Source organism: Bombina bombina, chromosome 5, assembly GCF_027579735.1.
Source record: "Bombina bombina isolate aBomBom1 chromosome 5, aBomBom1.pri, whole genome shotgun sequence".
NCBI classification, from domain to species: Eukaryota; Metazoa; Chordata; class Amphibia; order Anura; family Bombinatoridae; genus Bombina; species Bombina bombina.
In genome coordinates, this window is record NC_069503.1 from 1,003,142,962 (window position 1) to 1,003,166,400 (window position 23,439).

The 23,439-nt window shown below is 41.7% G+C and overlaps 1 protein-coding gene across 1 annotated transcript in view; it reads right to left on the minus strand.

Annotated features, from left to right (window-relative positions):
• STK3 (serine/threonine kinase 3) overlaps positions 1 to 23,439 on the minus strand; it is an 803,389-nt gene that overhangs the window by 622,680 nt on the left and 157,270 nt on the right. Inside the window, exons 5-6 of the mRNA XM_053715241.1 lie at positions 11,679 to 11,843; positions 10,558 to 10,725 (exon numbers count right to left, since the gene is read on the minus strand). Of these exons, the coding sequence (XP_053571216.1) occupies positions 10,558 to 10,725; positions 11,679 to 11,843 (333 nt within the window). The remainder of the gene's footprint in view (positions 1 to 10,557; positions 10,726 to 11,678; positions 11,844 to 23,439) is intronic.

The following is a 23,439-nucleotide window of genomic DNA, read 5'->3' on the forward strand; positions in this document are numbered from 1 at the left end:
GATGCACCCATGACAGAGAACGCCTTAATGGAGACCCAGTCCACTGACTCACAACCGGCACTGGCAAGATACAGCGATCATACCTCGGTAGGCAATCTTCTGGGAGGTGCGGCCACTCCCCCCGGAGAGCTGTCGACGCAGCCTGGAGCCTGATCTTAACATATTAGATGCCAACCCAGAGTTAACAGAGGACACTAATCTAGAAGAGCCGGTCCTCCCATCGATCTCTCCCTTCGGTTGTTTGCCAGTAGAGAAGTACTTACAGACGGTTCTCCTGGGAACTGTAACCCTCTGGAACTTACCTGGATCAAGTACAATACTACCCACACACCAGACAGATGTATAGGCTAAACAGACGACATTACAAGGCCTTTACATTTCATGCGGTATAGGTTGAAGAGGGGAATTTTGTTCCGTCTCCATTTGGTTTATGCATTTTGTATTATGTCTCTTAGTTGCCGTCTCCTAAGGTTTATTTATACTGGAGTTACAATTCATACACATATTAAACAGCAAACCTTCTATATTACATTGTTTGATGTAGCCTTATCCTACCCCTAATATTCTCCTTTAACATTTTCAGTTAACCCTGCATAGCTATACCCAGGATGGTTTAACATGATGTAGCCTTCCAGGGACCTATAATAATACAGAGTTGGAGTACTCTCAACATTGGTGTCCAGTCAGCTCCAACATATATTTCCTGATTATTTTCTCTAGCCCCCATAAGGAACATCCTGATCTAATGCATTAACCTTGGCTCCCCATGAAATCATTACAAATACTACATCAGCTACAGATTTACGCTACTGTACAGCACTGACATGTTTTATTACTGTATATGTATTATTGTTTAGCTAATAAGATAATATCATACAAACTATGGGACACTCCTCTAGAGCAGGTATTTTGTGCTACATATAAACAGGGTGATCCTTCTGCAGGTAAATATAACCTCTCACCAGCATGCTATTACACACTGAAGATTTTTCTTCCTCCTAGCTCTTAATACCCTATTAACCATTAATCTTATCTGAGGGTCAGAGGTTTCATCTCTTTTAATGTTAAGAATTCCCCTCGGGGGCGGCACCAAAACATGAATACATCCCAATAATATGCTCTAAATCAACCAAATCTGCTTAATAGAAGGTTGTATCATACATATATTCATAAGATAAGTTATCCTCCTTGAATGGAAATATATATGTTTCTCGATAACTCAAGCCCCTGGTTTCTCAACAGCCGGGCTGTGGCCCAGTACCGGGCCGTGATAGCCCTGCTGGTGGGCCCCGACCTGTCATGCCCCCACTGCACACTCTTACCCCACTGCACACCAGGGGCAGACTGAGACCAATCAAGGCCCCAGGAACACTGTCTCACACTGACCGAAATGTATAACATTTTATGCAAATGAACATGGTAGCCTCCCTGCCCTGCCCCCAACAGGCCCCTCAACCTCCAGAGCCAGGTCCCCCAACATTAAGGTCCAGAGAAAGGGCACCCAACCTCCAGGGCCAGACCCCACACTCCATGGCCCTCACAGCGACAGACCCCCGCCAGGGCCCCCACTAAACCCACACTTATTTGCTTAGTTACTGATAGGGCAACTGAAAACTACAGCTTAAAGAATACACCAGGATCTGTGGAGATGCCATTTGTGGGCCCCCCTACTTGCTGGTCCCTCGGCCTAGGTCCTATTTGCCTGGCTGATCAGCCCACCCCTGCTGCTCACTATATATATATATATATATATATATATATATATATATATATATATATATATAGTGAGCAGCAGGGGTGGGCTGATCATATATATCTCTACCGGGCCCTGGACATGTCTAGCTAAAATTTACCGGGCCTTGAGATCACTTTGGTTGAGAACCACTGACTTCTGATTTCTGTTCATGGTCTACACTGTCTAGCCTATATCTTTTACTGTACCATGCCCAAAAGTGGCTATATATCACGCTAGCTAACCTCCAATGAAACCAGTTACTAAACATGGGTCCAAATGTGGCCTATTTGTGATTTGGGAGGTTCATATAAAATTAAAAAAGGAGGTTTCAGTTAGATCCGCCTAAAAATCATTTGATACTATATATGTAAATGATTCTGTTACTGTAATGTTATGAACATTGTTCCTTTCTCTGTTTATTTTGAGACATGGCTCATGTCAACTACAATGTTAATCTGTCTAAAAACCTCAATAAAATAAATATAAAAAAATTAAATAAAAAAAAAGAGGCACATGAATAGATAGTGATAAATAGGTCACTGCTGTTTTATCTAAAGGATTATAAAAGCTTTGGATTTTAAACAATGCAAAAAGCCACACAAGGCATTTTGTATAAATATTTTTTAAGGGATCAAGGGATAATATAAATAGTAACAATTTGCCCAAGTGTTCCAGATCCCCCGCTAAACCTTAAATTACAAAAAAGAATATAGAAGTATCGTTCGAGAATAAAGGGCACCACTTGAGAGCATTTAAAAAAAAAAAAAAGTGCCATATTTTTAAGCCAAGGAACACATCTACACCTATTTGTGTTGGCCTATTCATTCTTAGTCTAACATAACCAAAACTTTGTTTAACTTTAAAATTATTAAGCAAACAAAACAAAAAAATACAGGTTTAACTTTAAAAAGCAGAACTAAATAATAATAATGATTTACATTGCATAATTAGGAGTATAAATATACAAATAGGTTGATTATCTATATACAAATTAGTATAAATATTACATTTTTACTGGTCTGTAAACTGGACTACATAATTTTAGAATTGTGGCATTACATACAATTAATGACAATGTAATTACAACTTGATTTTTATGCCAAGAAGCACTAAAGTGTACCATTAGAATCTAGTATGTTTTGAGATACCTTTATCTTATTTTTTTTATTTTTATTTTTAAATATACATATGGTCTCAAATGTAGACCATGAACAGAAATGCCACTTTCACTGCCACAACAGCTGCCATTCAACATGTACCATTTCTTGTATGTTACTTTTGTTTTATTTCTTGAGATTGTTCTCTGATTTTTAGTGAAAACATAATTTATGCTTACCTGATAAATTCCTTTCTTCTGTAGTGTGATCAGTCCACGGGTCATCATTACTTCTGGGATATTACTCCTCCCCAACAGGAAGTGCAAGAGGATTCACCCAGCAGAGCTGCATATAGCTCCTCCCCTCTACGTCACTCCCAGTCATTCGACCAAGGACCAACGAGAAAGGAAAAGCCAAGGGTGAAGTGGTGACTGGAGTATAAATTAAAAAAATATTTACCTGCCTTAAAAACAGGGCGGGCCGTGGACTGATCACACTACAGAAGAAAGGAATTTATAAGGTAAGCATAAATTATGTTTTATTCTGTTAAGTGTGATCAGTCCACGGGTCATCATTACTTCTGGGATACCAATACCAAAGCAAAAGTACACGGATGACGGGAGGGATAGGCAGGCTCTTTATACAGAAGGAACCACTGCCTGAAGAACCTTTCTCCCAAAAATAGCCTCCGATGAAGCAAAAGTGTCAAATTTGTAAAATTTGGAAAAAGTATGAAGCGAAGACCAAGTTGCAGCCTTGCAAATCTGCTCAACAGATGCCTCATTTTTGAAGGCCCAAGTGGAAGCCACAGCTCTAGTAGAATGAGCTGTAATTCTTTCAGGAGGCTGCTGTCCAGCAGTCTCATAAGCTAAACGAATTATGCTACAAAGCCAAAAAGAAAGAGAGGTAGCAGAAGCTTTTTGACCTCTCCTCTGCCCAGAGTAAACGACAAACAGAGAAGACGTTTGTCGAAATTCCTTAGTTGCCTGTAAGTAAAATTTTAGAGCACGGACTACATCCAGGTTGTGCAGTAGGCGTTCCTTCTTCGAAGAAGGATTTGGGCACAAAGAAGGAACAACAATCTCTTGATTGATATTCCTGTTAGTCACTACCTTAGGTAAGAACCCAGGTTTAGTACGCAGAACTACCTTATCCGAATGAAAAATCAAATAAGGAGAATCACAATGTAAGGCTGATAATTCAGAGACTCTTCGAGCAGAGGAAATAGCCATTAAAAATAGAACTTTCCAAGATAACAACTTTATATCAATGGAATGAAGGGGTTCAAACGGAACGCCCTGTAAAACATTAAGAACAAGGTTTAAACTCCATGGAGGAGCAACAGTTTTAAACACAGGCTTAATCCTGGCCAAAGCCTGACAAAAAGCCTGGACGTCAGGAACTTCTGACAGACGTTTGTGTAACAGAATGGACAGAGCTGAGATCTGTCCCTTTAATGAACTAGCAGATAAACCCTTTTCTAAACCTTCTTGTAGAAAAGACAATATCCTAGGAATCCTAACCTTACTCCAAGAGTAACCTTTGGATTCACACCAATATAGGTATTTACGCCATATCTTATGGTAAATCTTTCTGGTAACAGGCTTCCTAGCCTGTATTAAGGTATCAATAACTGACTCAGAAAACCCACGTCTTGATAAAATCAAGCGTTCAATTTCCAAGCAGTCAGCTTCAGAGAAGTTAGATTTTGATGTTTGAAGGGACCCTGTATCAGAAGGTCCTGTTTCAGAGGTAGAGACCAAGGTGGACAGGATGACATGTCCACCAGGTCTGCATACCAAGTCCTGCGTGGCCACGCAGGTGCTATTAGAATCACTGATGCTCTCTCTTGTTTGATTCTGGCAATCAATCGAGGAAGCATCGGGAAGGGTGGAAACACGTAAGCCATCCTGAAGTCCCAAGGTGCTGTCAGGGCATCTATCAGGACTGCTTCTGGATCCCTGGATCTGGACCCGTAATGAGGAAGCTTGGCGTTCTGTCGAGACGCCATGAGATCTATCTCTGGTTTGCCCCAACGTCGAAGTATTTGGGCAAAGACCTCCGGGTGGAGTTCCCACTCCCCCGGATGAAAAGTCTGACGACTTAAGAAATCCGCCTCCCAGTTCTCCACTCCCGGGATGTGGATTGCTGACAGGTGGCAAGAGTGAGACTCTGCCCAGCGAATTATCTTTGATACTTCCATCATAGCTAGGGAGCTTCTTGTCCCTCCCTGATGGTTGATGTAAGCTACAGTCGTGATGTTGTCCGACTGAAACCTGATGAACCCCCGAGTTGTCAACTGGGGCCAAGCCAGGAGGGCATTGAGAACTGCTCTCAATTCCAGAATGTTTATTGGCAGGAGACTCTCCTCCTGACTCCATTGTCCCTGAGCCTTCAGAGAATTCCAGACGGCACCCCAACCTAGAAGGCTGGCGTCTGTTGTTACAATTGTCCAGTCTGGTCTGCTGAATGGCATCCCCCTGGACAGATGTGGCCGAGAAAGCCACCATAGAAGAGAATTTCTGGTCTCTTGATCCAGATTCAGAGAAGGGGATAAGTCTGAGTAATCCCCATTCCACTGACTTAGCATGCACAGTTGCAGTGGTCTGAGGTGTAAGCGTGCAAAGGGTACTATGTCCATTGCCGCTACCATTAAGCCGATTACCTCCATGCATTGAGCCACTGACGGGTGTTGAATGGAATGAAGGGTGCGGCAAGCACTTTGAAGTCTTGTTAGCCTGTCCTCTGTCAGGTAAATCTTCATTTCTACAGAATCTATAAGAGTCCCCAGGAAGGGAACTCTTGTGAGTGGAACGAGTGAACGTTTCTTTTCGTTCACCTTCCATCCATGTGACCTTAGAAATGCCAGTACTAACTCTGTATGAGACTTGGCAGTTTGAAAGCTTGAAGCTTGTATCAGAATGTCGTCTAGGTATGGAGCTACCGAGATTCCCCGCGGTCTTAGTACCGCCAGAAGAGCACCCAGAACCTTTGTGAAGATTCTTGGAGCTGTAGCCAATCCGAATGGAAGTGCCACAAACTGGTAATGCCTGTCTAGGAAGGCAAACCTTAGGTACCGGTAATGATCTTTGTGAATCGGTATGTGAAGGTAAGCATCTTTTAAATCTACAGTGGTCATGTACTGACCCTCTTGGATCATAGGTAAAATTGTCCGAATAGTCTCCATCTTGAACGATGGAACTCTTAGGAATTTGTTTAGGATCTTTAAGTCCAGGATTGGTCTGAAAGTTCCCTCTTTTTTGGGAACCACAAACAGATTTGAGTAAAACCCCTGTCCCTGTTCCGATCGTGGAACTGGATGGATTACTCCCATTAACAAGAGATCTTGTACGCAGCGTAGAAACGCCTCTTTCTTTGTCTGGATTGTTGACAACCTTGACAGATGAAATCTCTCTCTTGGAGGAGAGTATTTGAAGTCCAGAAGGTATCCCTGAGATATTATCTCTAGCGCCCAGGGATCCTGAACATCTCTTGCCCAAGCCTGGGCGAAGAGAGAAAGTCTGCCCCCCACTAGATCCGATCCCGGATCGGGGGCCCTCAATTCATGCTGTTTTAGGGGCAGCAGCAGGTTTCCTGGTCTGCTTGCCCTTGTTCCAGGACTGGTTAGGTTTCCAGCCTTGCCTGTAGCGAGCAACAGCTCCTTCCTGTTTTGGTGCAGAGGAAGTTGATGCTGCTCCTGCTTTGAAATTACGAAAGGAACGAAAATTAGACTGTCTAGCCTTAGCTTTGGCTTTGTCCTGAGGCAGGGCATGGCCTTTACCTCCTGTAATGTCAGCGATAATCTCTTTCAACCCGGGCCCGAATAAGGTCTGCCCTTTGAAAGGTATATTAAGCAATTTAGACTTAGAAGTAACATCAGCTGACCAGGATTTTAGCCACAGCGCCCTGCGTGCCTGAATGGCGAATCCTGAATTCTTCGCCGTAAGTTTAGTAAGATGTACTACGGCCTCCGAAATGAATGAATTAGCTAGTTTAAGGACTCTAAGCCTGTCCGTAATGTCGTCCAGAGTAGCTGAACTAATGTTCTCTTCCAGAGACTCAATCCAGAATGCCGCTGCAGCCGTGATCGGCGCAATGCATGCAAGGGGTTGAAATATAAAACCTTGTTGAACAAACATTTTCTTAAGGTAACCCTCTAACTTTTTATCCATTGGATCTGAAAAAGCACAGCTATCCTCCACCGGGATAGTGGTACGCTTAGCTAAAGTAGAAACTGCTCCCTCCACCTTAGGGACCGTTTGCCATAAGTCCCTTGTGGTGGCGTCTATTGGAAACATTTTTCTAAATATCGGAGGGGGTGAGAACGGCACACCGGGTCTATCCCACTCCTTAGTAACAATTTCAGTAAGTCTCTTAGGTATAGGAAAAACCTCAGTACTCGTCGGTACCGCAAAATATTTATCCAACCTACACATTTTCTCTGGTATTGCAACTGTGTTACAATCATTCAGAGCCGCTAACACCTCCCCTAGTAATACACGGAGGTTTTCCAGTTTAAATTTAAAATTTGAAATATCTGAATCCAGTCTGTTTGGATCAGAACCGTCACCCACAGAATGAAGTTCTCCGTCCTCATGTTCTGCCACCTGTGACGCAGTGTCTGACATGGCCCTAATATTATCAGTGCACTCTGTTCTCACCCCAGAGTGATCACGCTTACCTCTTAGTTCTGGTAATTTAGCCAAAACTTCAGTCATAACAGTAGCCATATCCTGTAATGTGATTTGTAATGGCCGCCCAGATGTACTCGGCGCTACAATATCACGCACCTCCCTCTGAGCGGGAGATGCAGGTACTGACACGTGAGGCGAGTTAGTCGGCATAACTCTCCCCTCGTTGTTTGGTGAAATTTGTTCAATTTGTACAGATTGACTTTTATTTAAAGTAGCATCAATACAGTTAGTACATAAATTTCTATTGGGCTCCACTTTGGCATTGCAACAAATGACACAGGTATCATCCTCTGAATCAGACATGTTTAACACACTAGCAAATAAACTTGCAACTTGGAAATACAATTCAATTAGAATAATATTAAAAACGTACTGTGCCTTTAAGAAGCACAGAAGATCTATGACAGTTGAAAATTAATAAATTGAAACAGTTATATCAATCCTTGTAAACAACACAACTTTAGCAAAGGTTTAATCCCATTAGCAAAGATAACAAATTCTGAAAGCAGGAAACAAATTACAGAATAAATGTTTTTAATCTCAGTCAACTATAATTCTCACAGCTCTGCTGAGAGAAATTACCTCCCTCAAAATAAGTTTTGAAGACCCCTGGGCTCTGTAGAGATGAACCGGATCATGCAGGAAATACAATGAGCTGCTGACTGAAATATTTGATGCGTAGCAAAAGCGCCAAAAAACGGCCCCTCACACACAGTAGTGAGAGAGAACAGAAACTGTCAGAAATTAGATCAAGCAACTGCCAAGTGGAAAAATAGTGCCCAAACATTTATTCACTCAGTACCTCAGCAAATGAAAACGATTTTACATTCCAGCAAAAACGTTAAACATAATTTCTAGATATTAAACAGCTTTATGTACTTCTTACAGTGTAATTCTAGTGAAGTACCATTCCCCAGAATACTGAAGTGTAAAGTATACATACATGACATTATATCGGTATGGCAGGATTTTCTCATCAATTCCATTGTCAGAAAATAAAAGCTGCTACATACCTCTATGCAGATTCATCTGCCCGCTGTCCCCTGATCTGAAGTTTACCTCTCCTCAGATGGCCGAGAAACAGCAATATGATCTTAACTACTCCGGCTAAAATCATAGCAAAAACTCTGGTAGATTCTTCTTCAAACTCTGCCAGAGGGATAATAACACACTCCGGTGCTATTTTAAAATAACAAACTTTTGATTGAAGATATAAAACTAAGTATAATCACCATAGTCCTCTCACACATCCTATCTAGTCGTTGGGTGCAAGAGAATGACTGGGAGTGACGTAGAGGGGAGGAGCTATATGCAGCTCTGCTGGGTGAATCCTCTTGCACTTCCTGTTGGGGAGGAGTAATATCCCAGAAGTAATTATGACCCGTGGACTGATCACACTTAACAGAAGAAATATATATACATACAGTATATCCACACACACATCTATTGTACCCAATTACTAAGACGCTGGCTGTTGCAGGTTTTGGATGAACCATGGAAAAACAACAGTGCAGATCTTTTTCCATATGATACATTCTAACTACTTCAAGAACAACACAGGAGCTGGAATGAAAAGTTCCCACGTTATTCCTGTATACTGAGTGACGTTTGCAATTCCACAACTCCTCGTAGGAGTAATCAGCAACAAAAAGAAATTCTTAGACACATGACTGCAAGGGAAAACACGAGGAGCTATTGCTTCAGTTTTCTACCAAGGGCTAATGCATTTTAAAAAAAATGAATACAAAATTAGAAAAAAATTACACATTTGTATAATTCCTTAACTGTAGAACATCAGAATCTATTTGTTCCTGGAAATTATTCATGCACTAAATCTGAGTCATGGCTACTTTCATGTTCACTTCTCTGTCATCTTCTTTCCTCTAGTTAATTCATTAGTTTTTTTACCTCCTTTCATTATCTCTCACTCTCACCTGTTTCTGGCCACTAAAATTAACCCCACACTTAAAAGGTTATGAAACCCAATTTTTTTTCTTTTACGATTCAGATAGAGCAGGCAATTTTAAGCAACTTTCTAATTTACTAATTTTTTTTATAAAAAAAATTAGTTCTCTTGCTATTTTTATTTGAAAAACAGGAATGTAAGCTTAGGAGCCAGCCCATTTATATTTCAGCATCTGGGTAGTGCTTGCTGATTGGTGGCTAAATGAAAGGAAAACATTGGGTTTCATATCCATTTAAATGGACAAGGATGTTCAATATCATGCATATTTAAAGCTTAGATGGTTTTAAAAATAAATAAAAATTGGAGATAAGATATTTTTCTTTTCTAGCCCAAACCATTACTGCATGTAAATTTGTTTGTTTTGGTGTGGCATGACTGACTTACTTATGGATAAACATGTTTCCTTAAAAGGGACATGAAACCCAAAATTGTTCTCTCATGATTCAGATAGAGAATACAATTTTATCAGCTTTCCAATTTACTTCTCTTGTTATCCTTTGCTGAAAGGTTTATCTAGGAAAGCTTAGGAGCAGCAAATAACCTAGGTTCTAGCTGCTGATTGGTGGCTGCATATATATATATATATATATATATATACACACACACACACACACACACACACCCCGATTGTCATTGGCTTACAGTAGTGCATTGCTGCTCATTCAACAAAGCATACCAAGAGAACAAAGAAAAAATGATAATAGGAGTAAAACAGAAAGTTGTATAAAATTGCATGATCTATCTGAATCATGAAAGAAAAATGTGGGTTTAATTTCCCTTTAATATGGGGCTGGGTAAACTCTTTAGCGGTACACTGTGCCAATATATTTTTATGATGCCAAAATCATCTATAATTGTTGCCATAGTGTAATGTATCCAGCCCTGCAATAATAAAGCACACTGTTCACCTGTATAAACTCTGTTCCGCAAATAGTCCAGTACATTTAAGTATCATATAGATAGAAAAAAAACTATGAAGTATACAAAGATTCCAGAAACATTTTAGAATAAAACCATGTTTTATGTCTATATAAAAGTAATTATAGAATAGAACTTAAGTCTCACCCTCATTGGATGAATATCTGCATAGGGAGGCTTTCCTTCTGCCATTTCTATAGAGGTTATGCCCAATGACCAGATATCTGCTACACAATTATATCCAATTTCTTGTATAACTTCAGGAGCCATCCAAAAAGGAGTTCCTATCACAGTATTACGCTTAGCCATTGTATCCTAGTGGGGGCAAAAAAATTTACTCATAAAATCAAGATAATGGCAAAAGTCTATTAAATCAGTGAAGCAATTAAAGGTAACGTTTAATACATATTAGTGAAAGCGCTTTTAACGTTTTCCAGAGAGGGTTTGGTACTAGGGTTGCCACCTCAGCCATGTTTTCCTGGACACTTATGAGTTACACATGCTGCAGGGTGTGCAGGGAGGAACATGAATTGCACCCCTGGACAGCACAAAAATAGTTATCCTGGACAGCACTAGTCATGTTCCTCCATGCACATCCTGCAGCATGTGTAACTCATAAGTGTCCAGGAAACATGGCTGTGGTGGCAACCCTCTTTGGTACTCTGAAGTGAGTGATGCAACAGATAATAGGCAAATATTATGCACTACGCTGCCCCTTCAGTATGACCCACTGTACTGCCAGTAGTTATCTACAGAGATTAAATGCATTTGTGCTGGATTTTATGCACCTGCTAGCAATGGGTGTGGCTGAAACACCTGAACTCAACAATTAGTAAGGGGATACTTTTGGCCATAGTGAATGAGAGTGAGTATGAGAGAGTGATCCTGATGGAGAGGAGTGAGACAACTGTAGAGAACAGACACTCTACTCTGAATTCAACTTGGAGTCTTCTCCAGTTTAACAACTTACAATGAGTCACCTGGCTGAGCACCCTGTGATGCAAATGGTGAAAGGTAGTGGATGAACACAGCCAATTGCTTCACTACACTGTAGCACAAAAGGTGTTAGGGGTGCAAAGCTATATTGTGAAAGTGCTGCTAAACCCCTCTACAGTTAAGACCGTAATGTCATTTGGGGAAATAATGGCCACCAGACTAGCAATGGAGCAGGATACTGTGATTCTTAGACCTTAGGTTGGACAACTATACTTTAGGGAACATGTAAATATGTAGACATCTGTATGTACAAGTATTAAGGTGGTATTTACCGTTAGTTGGCCTGCCACTCCAAAATCTGCTAGTTTTGCATGACCTTCAGTGTTCAGGAGGATATTTCCAGCTTTAATATCTCTGTGGATTTTTCTCATAAAATGGAGATATTCCAGACCTTTTAATGTGGATTTGAGGATAGTTGCAATTTCTTCTTCTGTTAGCTAAAAAAAAAAAAAGCGAGATTCATTTAAGACCACTACGTGCCTCATTGTATTTAATTTACTTGTAACATTTTATAATGAAATAAATGCAATAAAATACAATCAATTGAAGTTAAAGGGATATAAAACCCAACATTTTTCTTTCATGATTTAGATAGAGAATACAATTTTAAACAGCTTTCTAAATTTACTTCTATTATCTAATTTGCTTCATTCTCTTGGTATCATTTGTTGAAGGAGCAGCAAGGCATTTCTGGTTTCTAACTGAACACATGGATAAGCCAATCACAATCCATATATATATATATATGCAGCCACCAATCAACAGCTAGAACCTAGGTTCTCTGCTGCTCCTGAGCTTGCCTAGATAAACCTTTCAGCAAAGGATAACATAAGAGGGAAGCAAATTAAATAATAGAAGTAAATTGGAAAGTTGTTCAAAATTGTAAGCTCTGTCTAAATCATGAAATATTTTTTTGGGGTTTCATGTCCCTTCAAGTAAATTAACATTTTTCACTTGCAGGTATTTGTACATCATTCAAGGTAGCACCTAAGGAGTATCACATAAGCAGTTATGTTTAATAGGAGTTAGCTCCCATGTGATGAATCAATAAATACATGCTCTAGCAATGTGCAGGTTTACAAGCTCAGGGTCATTCCCTTGTTCCAAAATAATAGATTGAGCGTTAAAGGGACAGTCAACACCAGAATTTTTCTTGTTTTAAAAGATAGATAATACTGTACCTGTATTACCCATTCCCCAGTTTTGCATAACCAACACTGTTATATTAATACACTTTTTACCTCTGTGATTAACTTGTATCTAAAGCATCTTCCGACAGCCCCCTGATCACATTAATTTTTATTTATTATCTATTGACTTGCATTTTAGGCAATTAGTGCAGTGTCTGCCACAATTTACAGGCGTGATCACAATGTTACCTATATGGTTTACATGAACTAGCTCTCCCCTGTTGTGAAAAGCAAATGAAAAAGCATGTGATAAGAGGCGGCTTTCAAGGGCTTAGAAATCATAAGAGCCTTCCTAGGTTTAGCTTTCAACTAAGAATACCAAGAGAACAAAGCAAAAACAAAATTTATGTTTACCTGATAAATTTCTCTCTTTCTTTCTTTCCGGACAAATTAGATCTACAACGTCATTCCAATTACTAGTGGGATATTCTCTCCTGGCCAACAGGAAGAGGCAAAGAGCACCCCAGCAGAGCTGTTAAGGGTCACTTCTCTTACGCATAACCCCCAGTCATTCGGCCGAAGGGAAATGAAAAAAGCTGATAACACAAAGGTGTAGAGATGCCTGAGGTTTAACAAAAAATATTGTCTTAATTAAGCATCGCTGTACTCTGTTGGTTATGTCCTATTAAATACATAACTTTGCTGGGAAGAAGTGGTGCTGCTGTGTTTTATACATTGATTATATTCGGGTGAATACAGGACCCTGCAGCATGCACCAGATTTAGCTTATTGGTGCTGGACACTCTGTTTACTGTTAATTAAGGGTGGGGTTGTGGACTCTCAATGTGAGGAAAGAAAGAAATTTATCAGGTAAGCATACATTTTGTTTTCTTTCCTATGACATGGAGAGTCCACGACGTCATTCCAATTACTAGTGGGAACCAATACCCAAGCTAGGGGACACGGAATGAACAAGGAGGGAGAAAAAGGCAGGAGGACCTAAACAGAAGGCACCACCGCTTGAAGAACCTTTCTCCCAAAAGAACCCTCAGCCGAGAACAAGTATCAAATTTCGAAAAAGTATGCAGAGAGGACCATGTTGCCGCCTTGCAAATCTGTTCCACAGAAGCTTCATTTTTGAAAAACAAAAGGAGAGGAGATAGCCCTAGTGGAATGAGCCGTAATTCTCTCAGGAGCCTGCTGTCCAGCAGTCTCATAAGCCAAACAAATCAAACTTCTCAACCAGAGAGACAGAATAGTAGAAGTGGCCTTCTAACCCTTACGCTTTCCAGAGAAAACAACAAATAGGGCAGAAGATTTCTGAAAATCTTTAGTAGCTTGTAAGTAAAATTTTAGAGTGCGCACAACATCCAAGTCATGCAAAAGACGTTCCTTATAAGAGGAAGGATTATGACAAAAAGGAGGAACAACAATTTCCTGATTAATGTTTCGATCCAACACCACCTTAGGGAGAAATCCCAATTTAGTCCGAAGGACCGCCTTATCCACATGAAAAATAAGGTAAGGGGAATCACACTGTAGAGCCGAGAGTTCAGTAACTCTGCGAGCAGAGGAAATAACAATAAGGAACAAAACCTTCCAAGATAACAACTTAATATCTACAGAATGCATTGGCTCAAACTGAGCCTGTTGCAAAACTTTAAGCACAAGGTTCAAGCTCCAAGGAGGAGCAACAGGTTTAAACACAGGCCTGATTCTGAAGAGGGCATGAAAAAAAGGACCCCGAGTTAGAAGGTCCTTCCTCAGAGGTAACATCCAAGGTGGAAAGGATGACATCCTTACCAGATCCGCAAACCAGATCCTGTGAGGCCATGCAGGAGCTATTAGAATTACATATGCTCTCTCCTGCTTGATACGAACAATGACTCGTGGAAAAAGACCAAAAGGAGAAAACAGGTATGCTAGACTGAAATCCCAAGGAACCGCCAGAGCATCTATCAGGGTGGCCTAAGGATCTCTTGACCTTGAACGGTACCTTGAAAGCTTTGTGTTCTGACGAGACACCATCAAATCGAACTCTGGAACCTGAGGGTTATCCTGGTGAACACCTCCGGATGGAGATCCCACCCCCCGGGATGAAAGGTCTGTCTGCTCAGAAAATCCACCTCCCAGTTGTCCATTCCTGGAATGTGGATGGCAGATAGGAGACAAGTGTGAGCTTCTGCCCACTGTATAATGCGAGTCACCTCTTTCATAGCAAGGGAGCTCTGAGTTCCTCCATGGTAGTTGATGTAAGCCACTGAGGTGATGTTGTCCGACTGGAATCTGATAAACCGGGCTAAAGACAACTGAGGCCAAGCTATCAAGACATTGAAGATTGCTCTCAACCCTAAGATGTTTATGGGAAGAGAGGACTCCTCCCGAGTCCACAGGCCCTGAGCTTTTAACGTCCCCCAGACTGCTCCCCAGCCTAACAGTCTGACGTCCGTGGTCACAATCACCCAGGAGGGTCTCCGGTAGAAAGTTCCCTGAGAAATCCACTACGAAAGATAGTCTCTTGTTAGAGGATCCAGATCTATCATCTGAGATAGATCTGAATGGTCTCCATTCCATTGACTGAACATGAACAGTTGCAGAGATCTCAGATGGAACCGAGCAAAAGGAATGATGTCTATGGAGGCAACCATCAGACTAATTACCTCCATGCATCGAGCCACTGATGGATGAAAAGTAGACTGAAGAGAGAGAGAGAGACATGAAGTGAGAAGTTTGGATTTTCTGACCTCCGTCACAAAAATCTTCATGGATAGAGAATCTATGATGGTCCCTAAGAAGCACACCCTTGTAGCTAGAACAAGGGAAAACTTCTCCAGATTTACTTTCCAGCCGTGGGAACGTAGAAAAGACAACAAGATCTCTGTATGAGAGTTTGCTTGTTGAAAAGATGACGTTTGAACCAAGATGTCGAAAAGGTAAGGGTCCACCGCAATTCCCTGAGACCTGACTACTGCCAAAAGAGCCCCCAGAACCTTTGTAAATATTCTGGGAGCTGTGGCAAGGCCAAACAGAAGAGCAACACATTGAAAGTGCTTGTCTAGAAAAGCAAATCTCAGGAACTGGTGATGATCCCTATAAATGGGAACATGAAGATACGTGTCCTTCAGGTCTATGGTCGTCATGAACTGACCCTCTTGGACCAATGGAAGAATGGAACGAATGGTTTCCATCTTGAAGGACGGAACCCTGAGGAACTTGTTGAGAGATTTTAAGTCTAAAATGGGTCAAAAAGTTCCCTCTTTTTGGGAACCACAAATAGATTTGAATAGAATCCTTGACCCTATTCCCCTACAGGAACTGGAACAATCACTCCCAGGGAGGAAAAGATCCTGAACGCAGCTTAAGAAGGCCTCTCTTTTTACCTGGTCTGCAGATAATCTTAAAAGGATGAATCTGCCCCTGGGAGGACAAGTCTTGAATCCTATTTTGTAACCCAGAGATACTATGTCCACAGCTCAAGGATCTGGGACATCACGTATCCAAGCTTGACGAAAAAAGGAAAGTCTGCCCCTACTTGATCCAATACCGGACTGGGGGGCTGACCCTTCATGCTGATTTTGCCTCAGATAAAGGCTTCTTTGACTGCTTCCCCTTATTCCAAGTCTGATTGGATCTCCAAGAGGACTTGGACTTTTTCCGGCTTGGAGGAGGAAGGAGGACAAATTTTGTCCTTTGAAGTTACAAAAGGAACGAAAATTAGAATTTTGGCGCCCCTTAAATCTATTCTTCTTGTCCTGAGGTAGAAATTATCTCCGCCAGACAGAACCAAAAAGGGTCTTACCCTTGTACAGTATAGAAAGGAGTTTGGACTTGGAGGTAACATCAGTTGACCAAGATTTTAGCCACAGAGCCCTGCGAGCTAGAACAGCGAAGCCAGACATCTTGGCTCCCAGTCTGATGATTTGCATGTTGACATCAGAGATAAATGAATTGGCCAGCTTGAGAGCCTTGATCCTATCTTGGATCCCCTCTAAAATCAGCTCAGACAAAGCATCACACCAATAAGAAGCTATTGTAATCCCTGATGAATATACATTTTTTTCAAATAAGCCTCCAGCTTTTTATCCATGGGATCCTTAAAAGAACAACTATCCTCTATAGGAATCGTAGTTCTCTTGGCCAGAGTAGAAATAGCTCCTTCCATCTTAGGCACAGTGCGCCATGAGTCCTGAATGGAGTCAGCGACAGGAAACATTTTTTAAAAATGGGGAAAAAGGAATCCCTGGTTTATCCCATTATTGTGATATGATCTCCGACACACACGGTCTGGAACAGGAAATACTTCCACAGAGGAAGGAACATCATAGTATTTATTAAGCCTTCTAGATTTTTTAGGGTTGACAGCGACAGAAGGATCGGAGTCGTCCAAAGTAGCCAATACCTCCTTTAGAAGTAAACAAAGGTGTTCAAGCTTAAATCTGAAGTTTACTTCTTCAGAATCAGTCAAAGGATTTACACTGTCAGAATCTGAGATCTCACCCTCAGAAGCTACCGAGGTATCCTCCTCATCCAACTTATGGGGGGTCAACTATCGCAGAAGAAGTTGGAACAGAAACCTTACTAGCAGAAAAATTATTTGCTTTCCTCTTGCACTTACCCACAATGGGGAAAAGCAGATAAAGCAGAAGATATCTGTGCAGCAAAATCTACCGGCAAAGACACGCCTTAAGGAAGCTGAGTGAAACCGCAGGGCACTGTATGTGATGCCATTGAGGCTTGGAACATTTGAGGAGAAAGCTGTGGCATATCCTGAACAGCATTATCCTGAGAGACAACAGGCTCAGAAGGCAGTAATTTATCTTTAAGCTTTAGGGTCCTAGCTAAACATGAGGAACAAAATTGCATAGGTAAAACAATTTCGGCCTCTAAACACAATAAACATCTATTAAGAGAAACAGACTCCTGTTCAGTGTTCATAGCTGTATTAATACCCAAAATTAAAGGAATGAAAAATAACTTGACAATGACTACTGTCACTTTAAAAAGGAATGTATTTCCTCAGAGCGCAAAAGCGCTAAGTATACTCAAATAATGATAAACAAAGAATGCGCCTCTACACCTCAGTCAGCTCCAAACATCCGAATTTCCCAATAACAATCATATTGTCAAACATCTCAGAACGTTAGGCTAACAAATAAGATATCCTTCAGCCACAGAGGTACCGTCTCATAAACAGTAAATGAAGACATTAACCCCTTAGTCTCCTCACATACATTAAGTGCCTTTACACTGCCTCCAAAATAAATCCTACATAAAGGATTAATTATGTCCCAAAATAAATATTGCAGAAATAATCTTTCCAAGTGCAAGTCTCTAAGACCTAGAAGAGAAAAGCACTTACCTGCAAATCCAGCTGTCGGACAGGAAGACAGCTTACAAGGCGTGAAAGGACACATACTCCTATCAGAGACCTGTAGAAAAAGAAAGAGAAAGTAAACAACTCTGGCTTTCTATAACTAGGGTAGCAACAATGTTAGAAACAAAGCAATGACTACCTCACCACCTTCTAGCTGCTAAAAGCCACCACTGCTCTTACTGAAGATACTGACGTGGAAACAGCTAAACCCCAATCCTTGCTTGCTTGGAAAAATACCCATAAAAGGATCAAATATCTTCAGACACCAACTTTGCACGTCCTCCATTGACAGAGGCAAAGAGAATGACTGGGGGTTATGGGTAAGGGAAGTTACTCTTAACAGCTCTGCTGGGGTGCTCTTTGCCTCCTCCTGCTGGCCAGGAGAGAAAATCCCACTAGTAATTGGAATGTCGTTGTGGACTCTCCATGTCATAAGAAAGAAATTGGTTACAAAAAGTACAATGGAAAGTGAACATCTCTTTGTGACGAAACGATGTAACAAAGATTTTGATGGTAATCTCCTTAAAGTACATAAAAACCGAACTCTTCATACTAAGTTAAAACATAAATATAATATATATCTATAATTAATTTCACATTTTAAAGACTGTTTCGTGATTTAAAGTTTTGTCGGTTTCTGCACCTTCTGGAAAGCTCTGTGTGGCAACAAATCAGCTCTCAATACTAAAGACACACACATGACTGTGCTTCTACTATCAGACATACACAGGTCCACCTGACACCACTTTTTAGCCCTTGGTTCACTTAAATGTTCCTAGGCTACACACACTACTCTTCATATCCAGGAGATTTCACATTAACTTAAAAAGCCCATGTGGAAGCCACTGCTCTAGTGGAATGAGCTGTAATTCTTACAGGAGGCTGCTGGCCAGCAGTCTCATAAGCTAAGCGGATTATACTTCTTAACCAAAAGGAAAGAGAAGTTGCCGAAGCCTTTTGGCCTTTCCTCTGTCCAGAGTAGACAACAAACAATGCAGATGTTTGACGAAAATCTTTAGTAGCATGTAAATAAAACTTTAAAGCACAAACCATGTCAAGATTGTGTAATAGACGTTCCTTCTTTGAAGAAGGATTAGGACACAGTGACGGAACAACAATCTCCTGACTGATATTCTTATTAGATACCACCTTAGGAAGAAATAAAGGTTTGGTACGCAACATCTTATCTGCATGGAAGATCAGATAAGGGGAATCACACTGCAAGGCAGATAACTCTGAAACTCTTCGAGCCGAAGAGATAGCTACCAAGAACAGAACTTTCCAAGATAAAAGCTTGATATCTATGGAATGCAGAGGTTCAAACGGAACCCCTTGAAGAACTTTAAGAACTAAATTTAAACTCCATGGCGGAGCAACAGGTTTAAACATAGGCTTGATTCTAACTAAAGCCTGACAAAACGCCTGAACGTCTGGAACATCCGCCAGACGCTTGTGTAAAAGAATAGACAGAGCAGAAATCTGTCCCTTTAAGGAACTAGCTGACAATCCCTTCTCCAATATCCTGGGAATCCTGACTTTACTCCATGAGTAACCCTTGGATTCACACCAATGAAGATATTTACACCATATCTTATGATAGATCTTCCTGGTGACAGGCTTTCGAGCCTGAATTAAGGTATCAATGACTGACTCGGAAAAACCACGCTTTGATAAAATCAAGCGTTCAATCTCCAAGCAGTCAGACGCAGAGAAATTAGATTTGGATGTTTGAAGGGACCTTGAAGTAGAAGGTCCTGCCTCAGCGGCAGAGTCCATGGTGGAAAGGATGACATGTCCACCAGATCTGCGTACCAAGTCCTGCGTGGCCACGCAGGCGCTATCAAAATCACTGAAGCTCTCTCCTGCTTGATCTTGGCAATCAGCCGAGGGAGCAGAGGAAACGGTGGAAACACATAAGACAGGCTGAAGGACCAGGGAGCTGCTAGAGCATCTACCAGCGCTGCCTGGGGATCCCTTGACCTGGACCCATAACAAGGAAGTTTGGCGTTCTGACGAGACGCCATGAGATCCAGTTCTGGTTTGCCCCATAGTTGAATCAGCTGGGCAAATACCTCCGGATGGAGCTCCCATTCCCCCAGATGAAAAGTCTGCCGACTTAGAAAATCCGCCTCTCAGTTCTCTACTCCTGGGATATGGATAGCTGAAAGATGGCAAGAGTGAACCTCTGCCCATAGAATTATATTTGAAACCTTCAACATTGCCAGGGGGCTCCTTGTTCCCCCTTGATGGTTGATATAGGCTACAGTCATGATGTTGTATGACTGAAATCTGATGAACCTGACCGCAGCTAGCTGAGGCCAAGCCTGAAGAGCATTGAATATCTCTTAATTCCAGAATGTTTATTGGAAGGAGAGCCTCCTCCTGAGTCCACGAGCCCTGAGCCTTCAGGGAGTTCCAGACTGCACCCCAGCCCAGAAGGCTGGTATCTGTCGTTACTATAGTCCAATCTGGCCTGCGGAAGCTCATCCCCTTGGACAGATGGACCTGAGATAGCCACCAGAGAAGAGAATCCCTGGTTTCTTGATCCAGATTTAGTAGAGGGGACAAATCTGTGTAATCCCCATTCCACTTACTGAGCATGCAAAGTTACAGCGGTCTGAGATGTAGGCGGGCAAACGGTACTATGTCCATTGCCGCTATCATTAAATACTTCCATACACTGAGCCACTGAAGGACGAGAAGTGGAATAAAGAACACGGCAAGAGTCTAGAAGTTTTGACAATCTGGCCTTCGTTAGGTAAATCTTCATTTCTACCGAATCTATCCCTAGGAATGAAACTTTTGTTAGAGGTGATAGAGAACTCTTTTCTTCGTTCACCTTCCACCCATGGGACCTCAGAAATGCCAGAACAATGTCCGTGTGGGACCTGGCAACTTGAAAAGTCGACGCCTGTATCAGAATGTCGTCTAAGTAAGGGGCTACTGCTTTACCCCGCTGCCTTAGGACCGCTAGAAGGGACCCTAGAACCTTTGTAAAGATTCTTGGTGCGGTGGCCAACCCGAAGGGAAGAGCCACAAACTGGTAGTGCCTGTCCAGAAAGGCAAACCTGAGAAAACGATGATGATCTTTGTGTATCGGGATGTGGAGAAAAGCATCCTTTAGGTCTACGGTAGTCATATTGACCCTCCTGGATCATAGGAAGGATGGTTCGAATAGTCTCCATCTTGAAGGATGGAACTGAGAAATTTGTTTAAGATCTTGAGATCTAAGATTGGTCTGAATGTTCCCTCTTTCTTGGGAACTACAAACAGATTTAAATAGAAGCCCTGACCCTGTTCCTCCTGCGGAACTGGGTGGATCACTCCCATAATTAGAAGGTCTTGAACACAATGTAAGAATGCCTCTCTCTTTATCTGGTTTGCAGATAAAAGTGAGAGATGAAATCTCCCTTTTGGGGGAGAGGTTTTGAATTCCAGAAGATAACCCTTGGACACAATTTCCAATGCCCAGGGATCCTGGACATCTCCTGCCCAAGCCTGGGCAAAGAGAGAGAGTCTGCCCCCTACTAGATCCGTTTCCGGATTGGGGGCTGCTCCTTCATGCTGTTTTAGAGGCATCAGCAGGCTTTTTGGCCTGTTTCCCCTTGTTCCAAGCCTGGTTAGGTCTCCAGACCGGCTTAGACTGGGCAAAAGTTCCCTCTTGTTTTGTGCTAGAGGAAGTTGAAGCTGCGCCACTCTTGAAGTTTCGAAAGGGCCGAAAACTAGACTGTTTGGTCCTTAATTTGTTGGACCTGTCTTGAGGAAGGGCGTGACCTTTTCCTCCAGTGATGTCATAAATGATCTCCTTCAGTCCAGGCCCGAATAGGGTCTGTCCTTTGAAGGGAATGTTGAGAAGTTTAGACTTTGAAGTCACGTCAGCTGACCAGGATTTAAGCCATAGCGACCTACGCGCCTGAATAGCAAAACCTGAATTTTTAGCCGTTAGGTTTGTTAAATGAACAACGGCATCAGAAACAAATGAATTGGCTAGCTTAAGGGCCCTAAGCTTGTCAATAACATCTTCCAACGGGGTTTCAATCTGTAGAGCCTCCTCTAGGGACTCAAACCAGAAAGCCGCAGCAGCAGTGACTGGGGCAATGCATGCAAGAGGCTGGAGAATAAAACCTTGTTGAATAAAAATTTTCTTAAGGTAACCCTCTAATTTTTTATCCATTGGATCTAGAAAAGCACAACTGTCCTTGACAGGGATAGTGGTACGCTTAGCTAGAGTAGAAACTGCTCCCTCCACCTTAGGGACCGTCTGAAGATAAACTACATTAATGCACCACATCTCTCTAGCTACTTCCCTTGTCGAGAGCTGCAAGAGAATGACTGGGAGGTGGCAGTTAGGGGAGGAGCTATATAGACAGCTCTGCTGTGGGTGATCCTCTTGCAGCTTCCTGTTGGGAAGGAGAATATCCCACAAGTAATGGATGAATCCGTGGACTGGATACACCTTACAAGAGAAAAGTAAATAGGAAAATTGTTTAAAATTACATTCTCTATCTGAATCATGAAAGTTTATTTTGGACTAGACTGTCCCTTTAAGCCCTACCTACAAGACCAAGACCAAGTGTCTCTTCATCTGACTGCTACTCAGCTGCCACTGTGAGGAGCAGCAACAACAGAAGGCTTTACTCTCTGAATTTAGGGCAGAGAGGTAGAATGATCCTGGACTTCACCCACTAAATGCAGGTCAACCAGGGTGGATAAAAATGAATGATTTTTTTTTTTTTTTTTTTAAATTGTTTTTAAAAAAAAATGATTTTTTATTTAAAAATAAAATTCTTCTTTTTGAAGATTTCTATTTGAGATACATTATAATCCAAAGGAAATTTATCCTGAAATTATATTATAAAAATAGCAAAATAGCGCTTGTTTGCAATGCTTAATTCCGGCAGTGGAATTCAGCCCGCCAGAAGCAAGCTGCAGCGGACAGGGGTGCGTATGTGCGCCCCTGTTCGAAGCAGCTTGATAAATTGACCCCACTGTGCCCTAGATGCCCCTTTAACCTATATATACACATTCTGGATGCCCCCTTCATCCTATCTGTACAGAGTATTTAGGCTTCCTGTATGCTCTAGTGGTGCCCCCCTCTGCAGCTGCTTCCTCACCCTGTATGAAGCCCTGTTCTAGCTCCTCTCAGCCCTGCTCACGATTACCTCATGTTCTGCTCTCACAGTAACTCTGCCTTTAAGCAATTAGTTATCTAAAAATAAAATATTTTTCTTTAATCCGATTAATCAAAAAATAAATTGACCAACTAATCTATTATGAAAAACATAACTTATGCTTACCTAATAATTCCCTTTTCTTCTGATGGAAAGAGTCCACAGCTGCGTTCATTACTTTTGGGAAATAAGAACCTGACCACCAGGAGGAGGCAAAGACAATCCAGCTAAAGGCTTAAATACTCCTCCCACTCCCCTCATCCCCCAGTCATTCTGCCGAGGAACAAGGAACAATAGAAGAAATATCAGGGTGAAAGGTGCCAGAAGAATAAGGACACCACACATAAAATTACGGGTG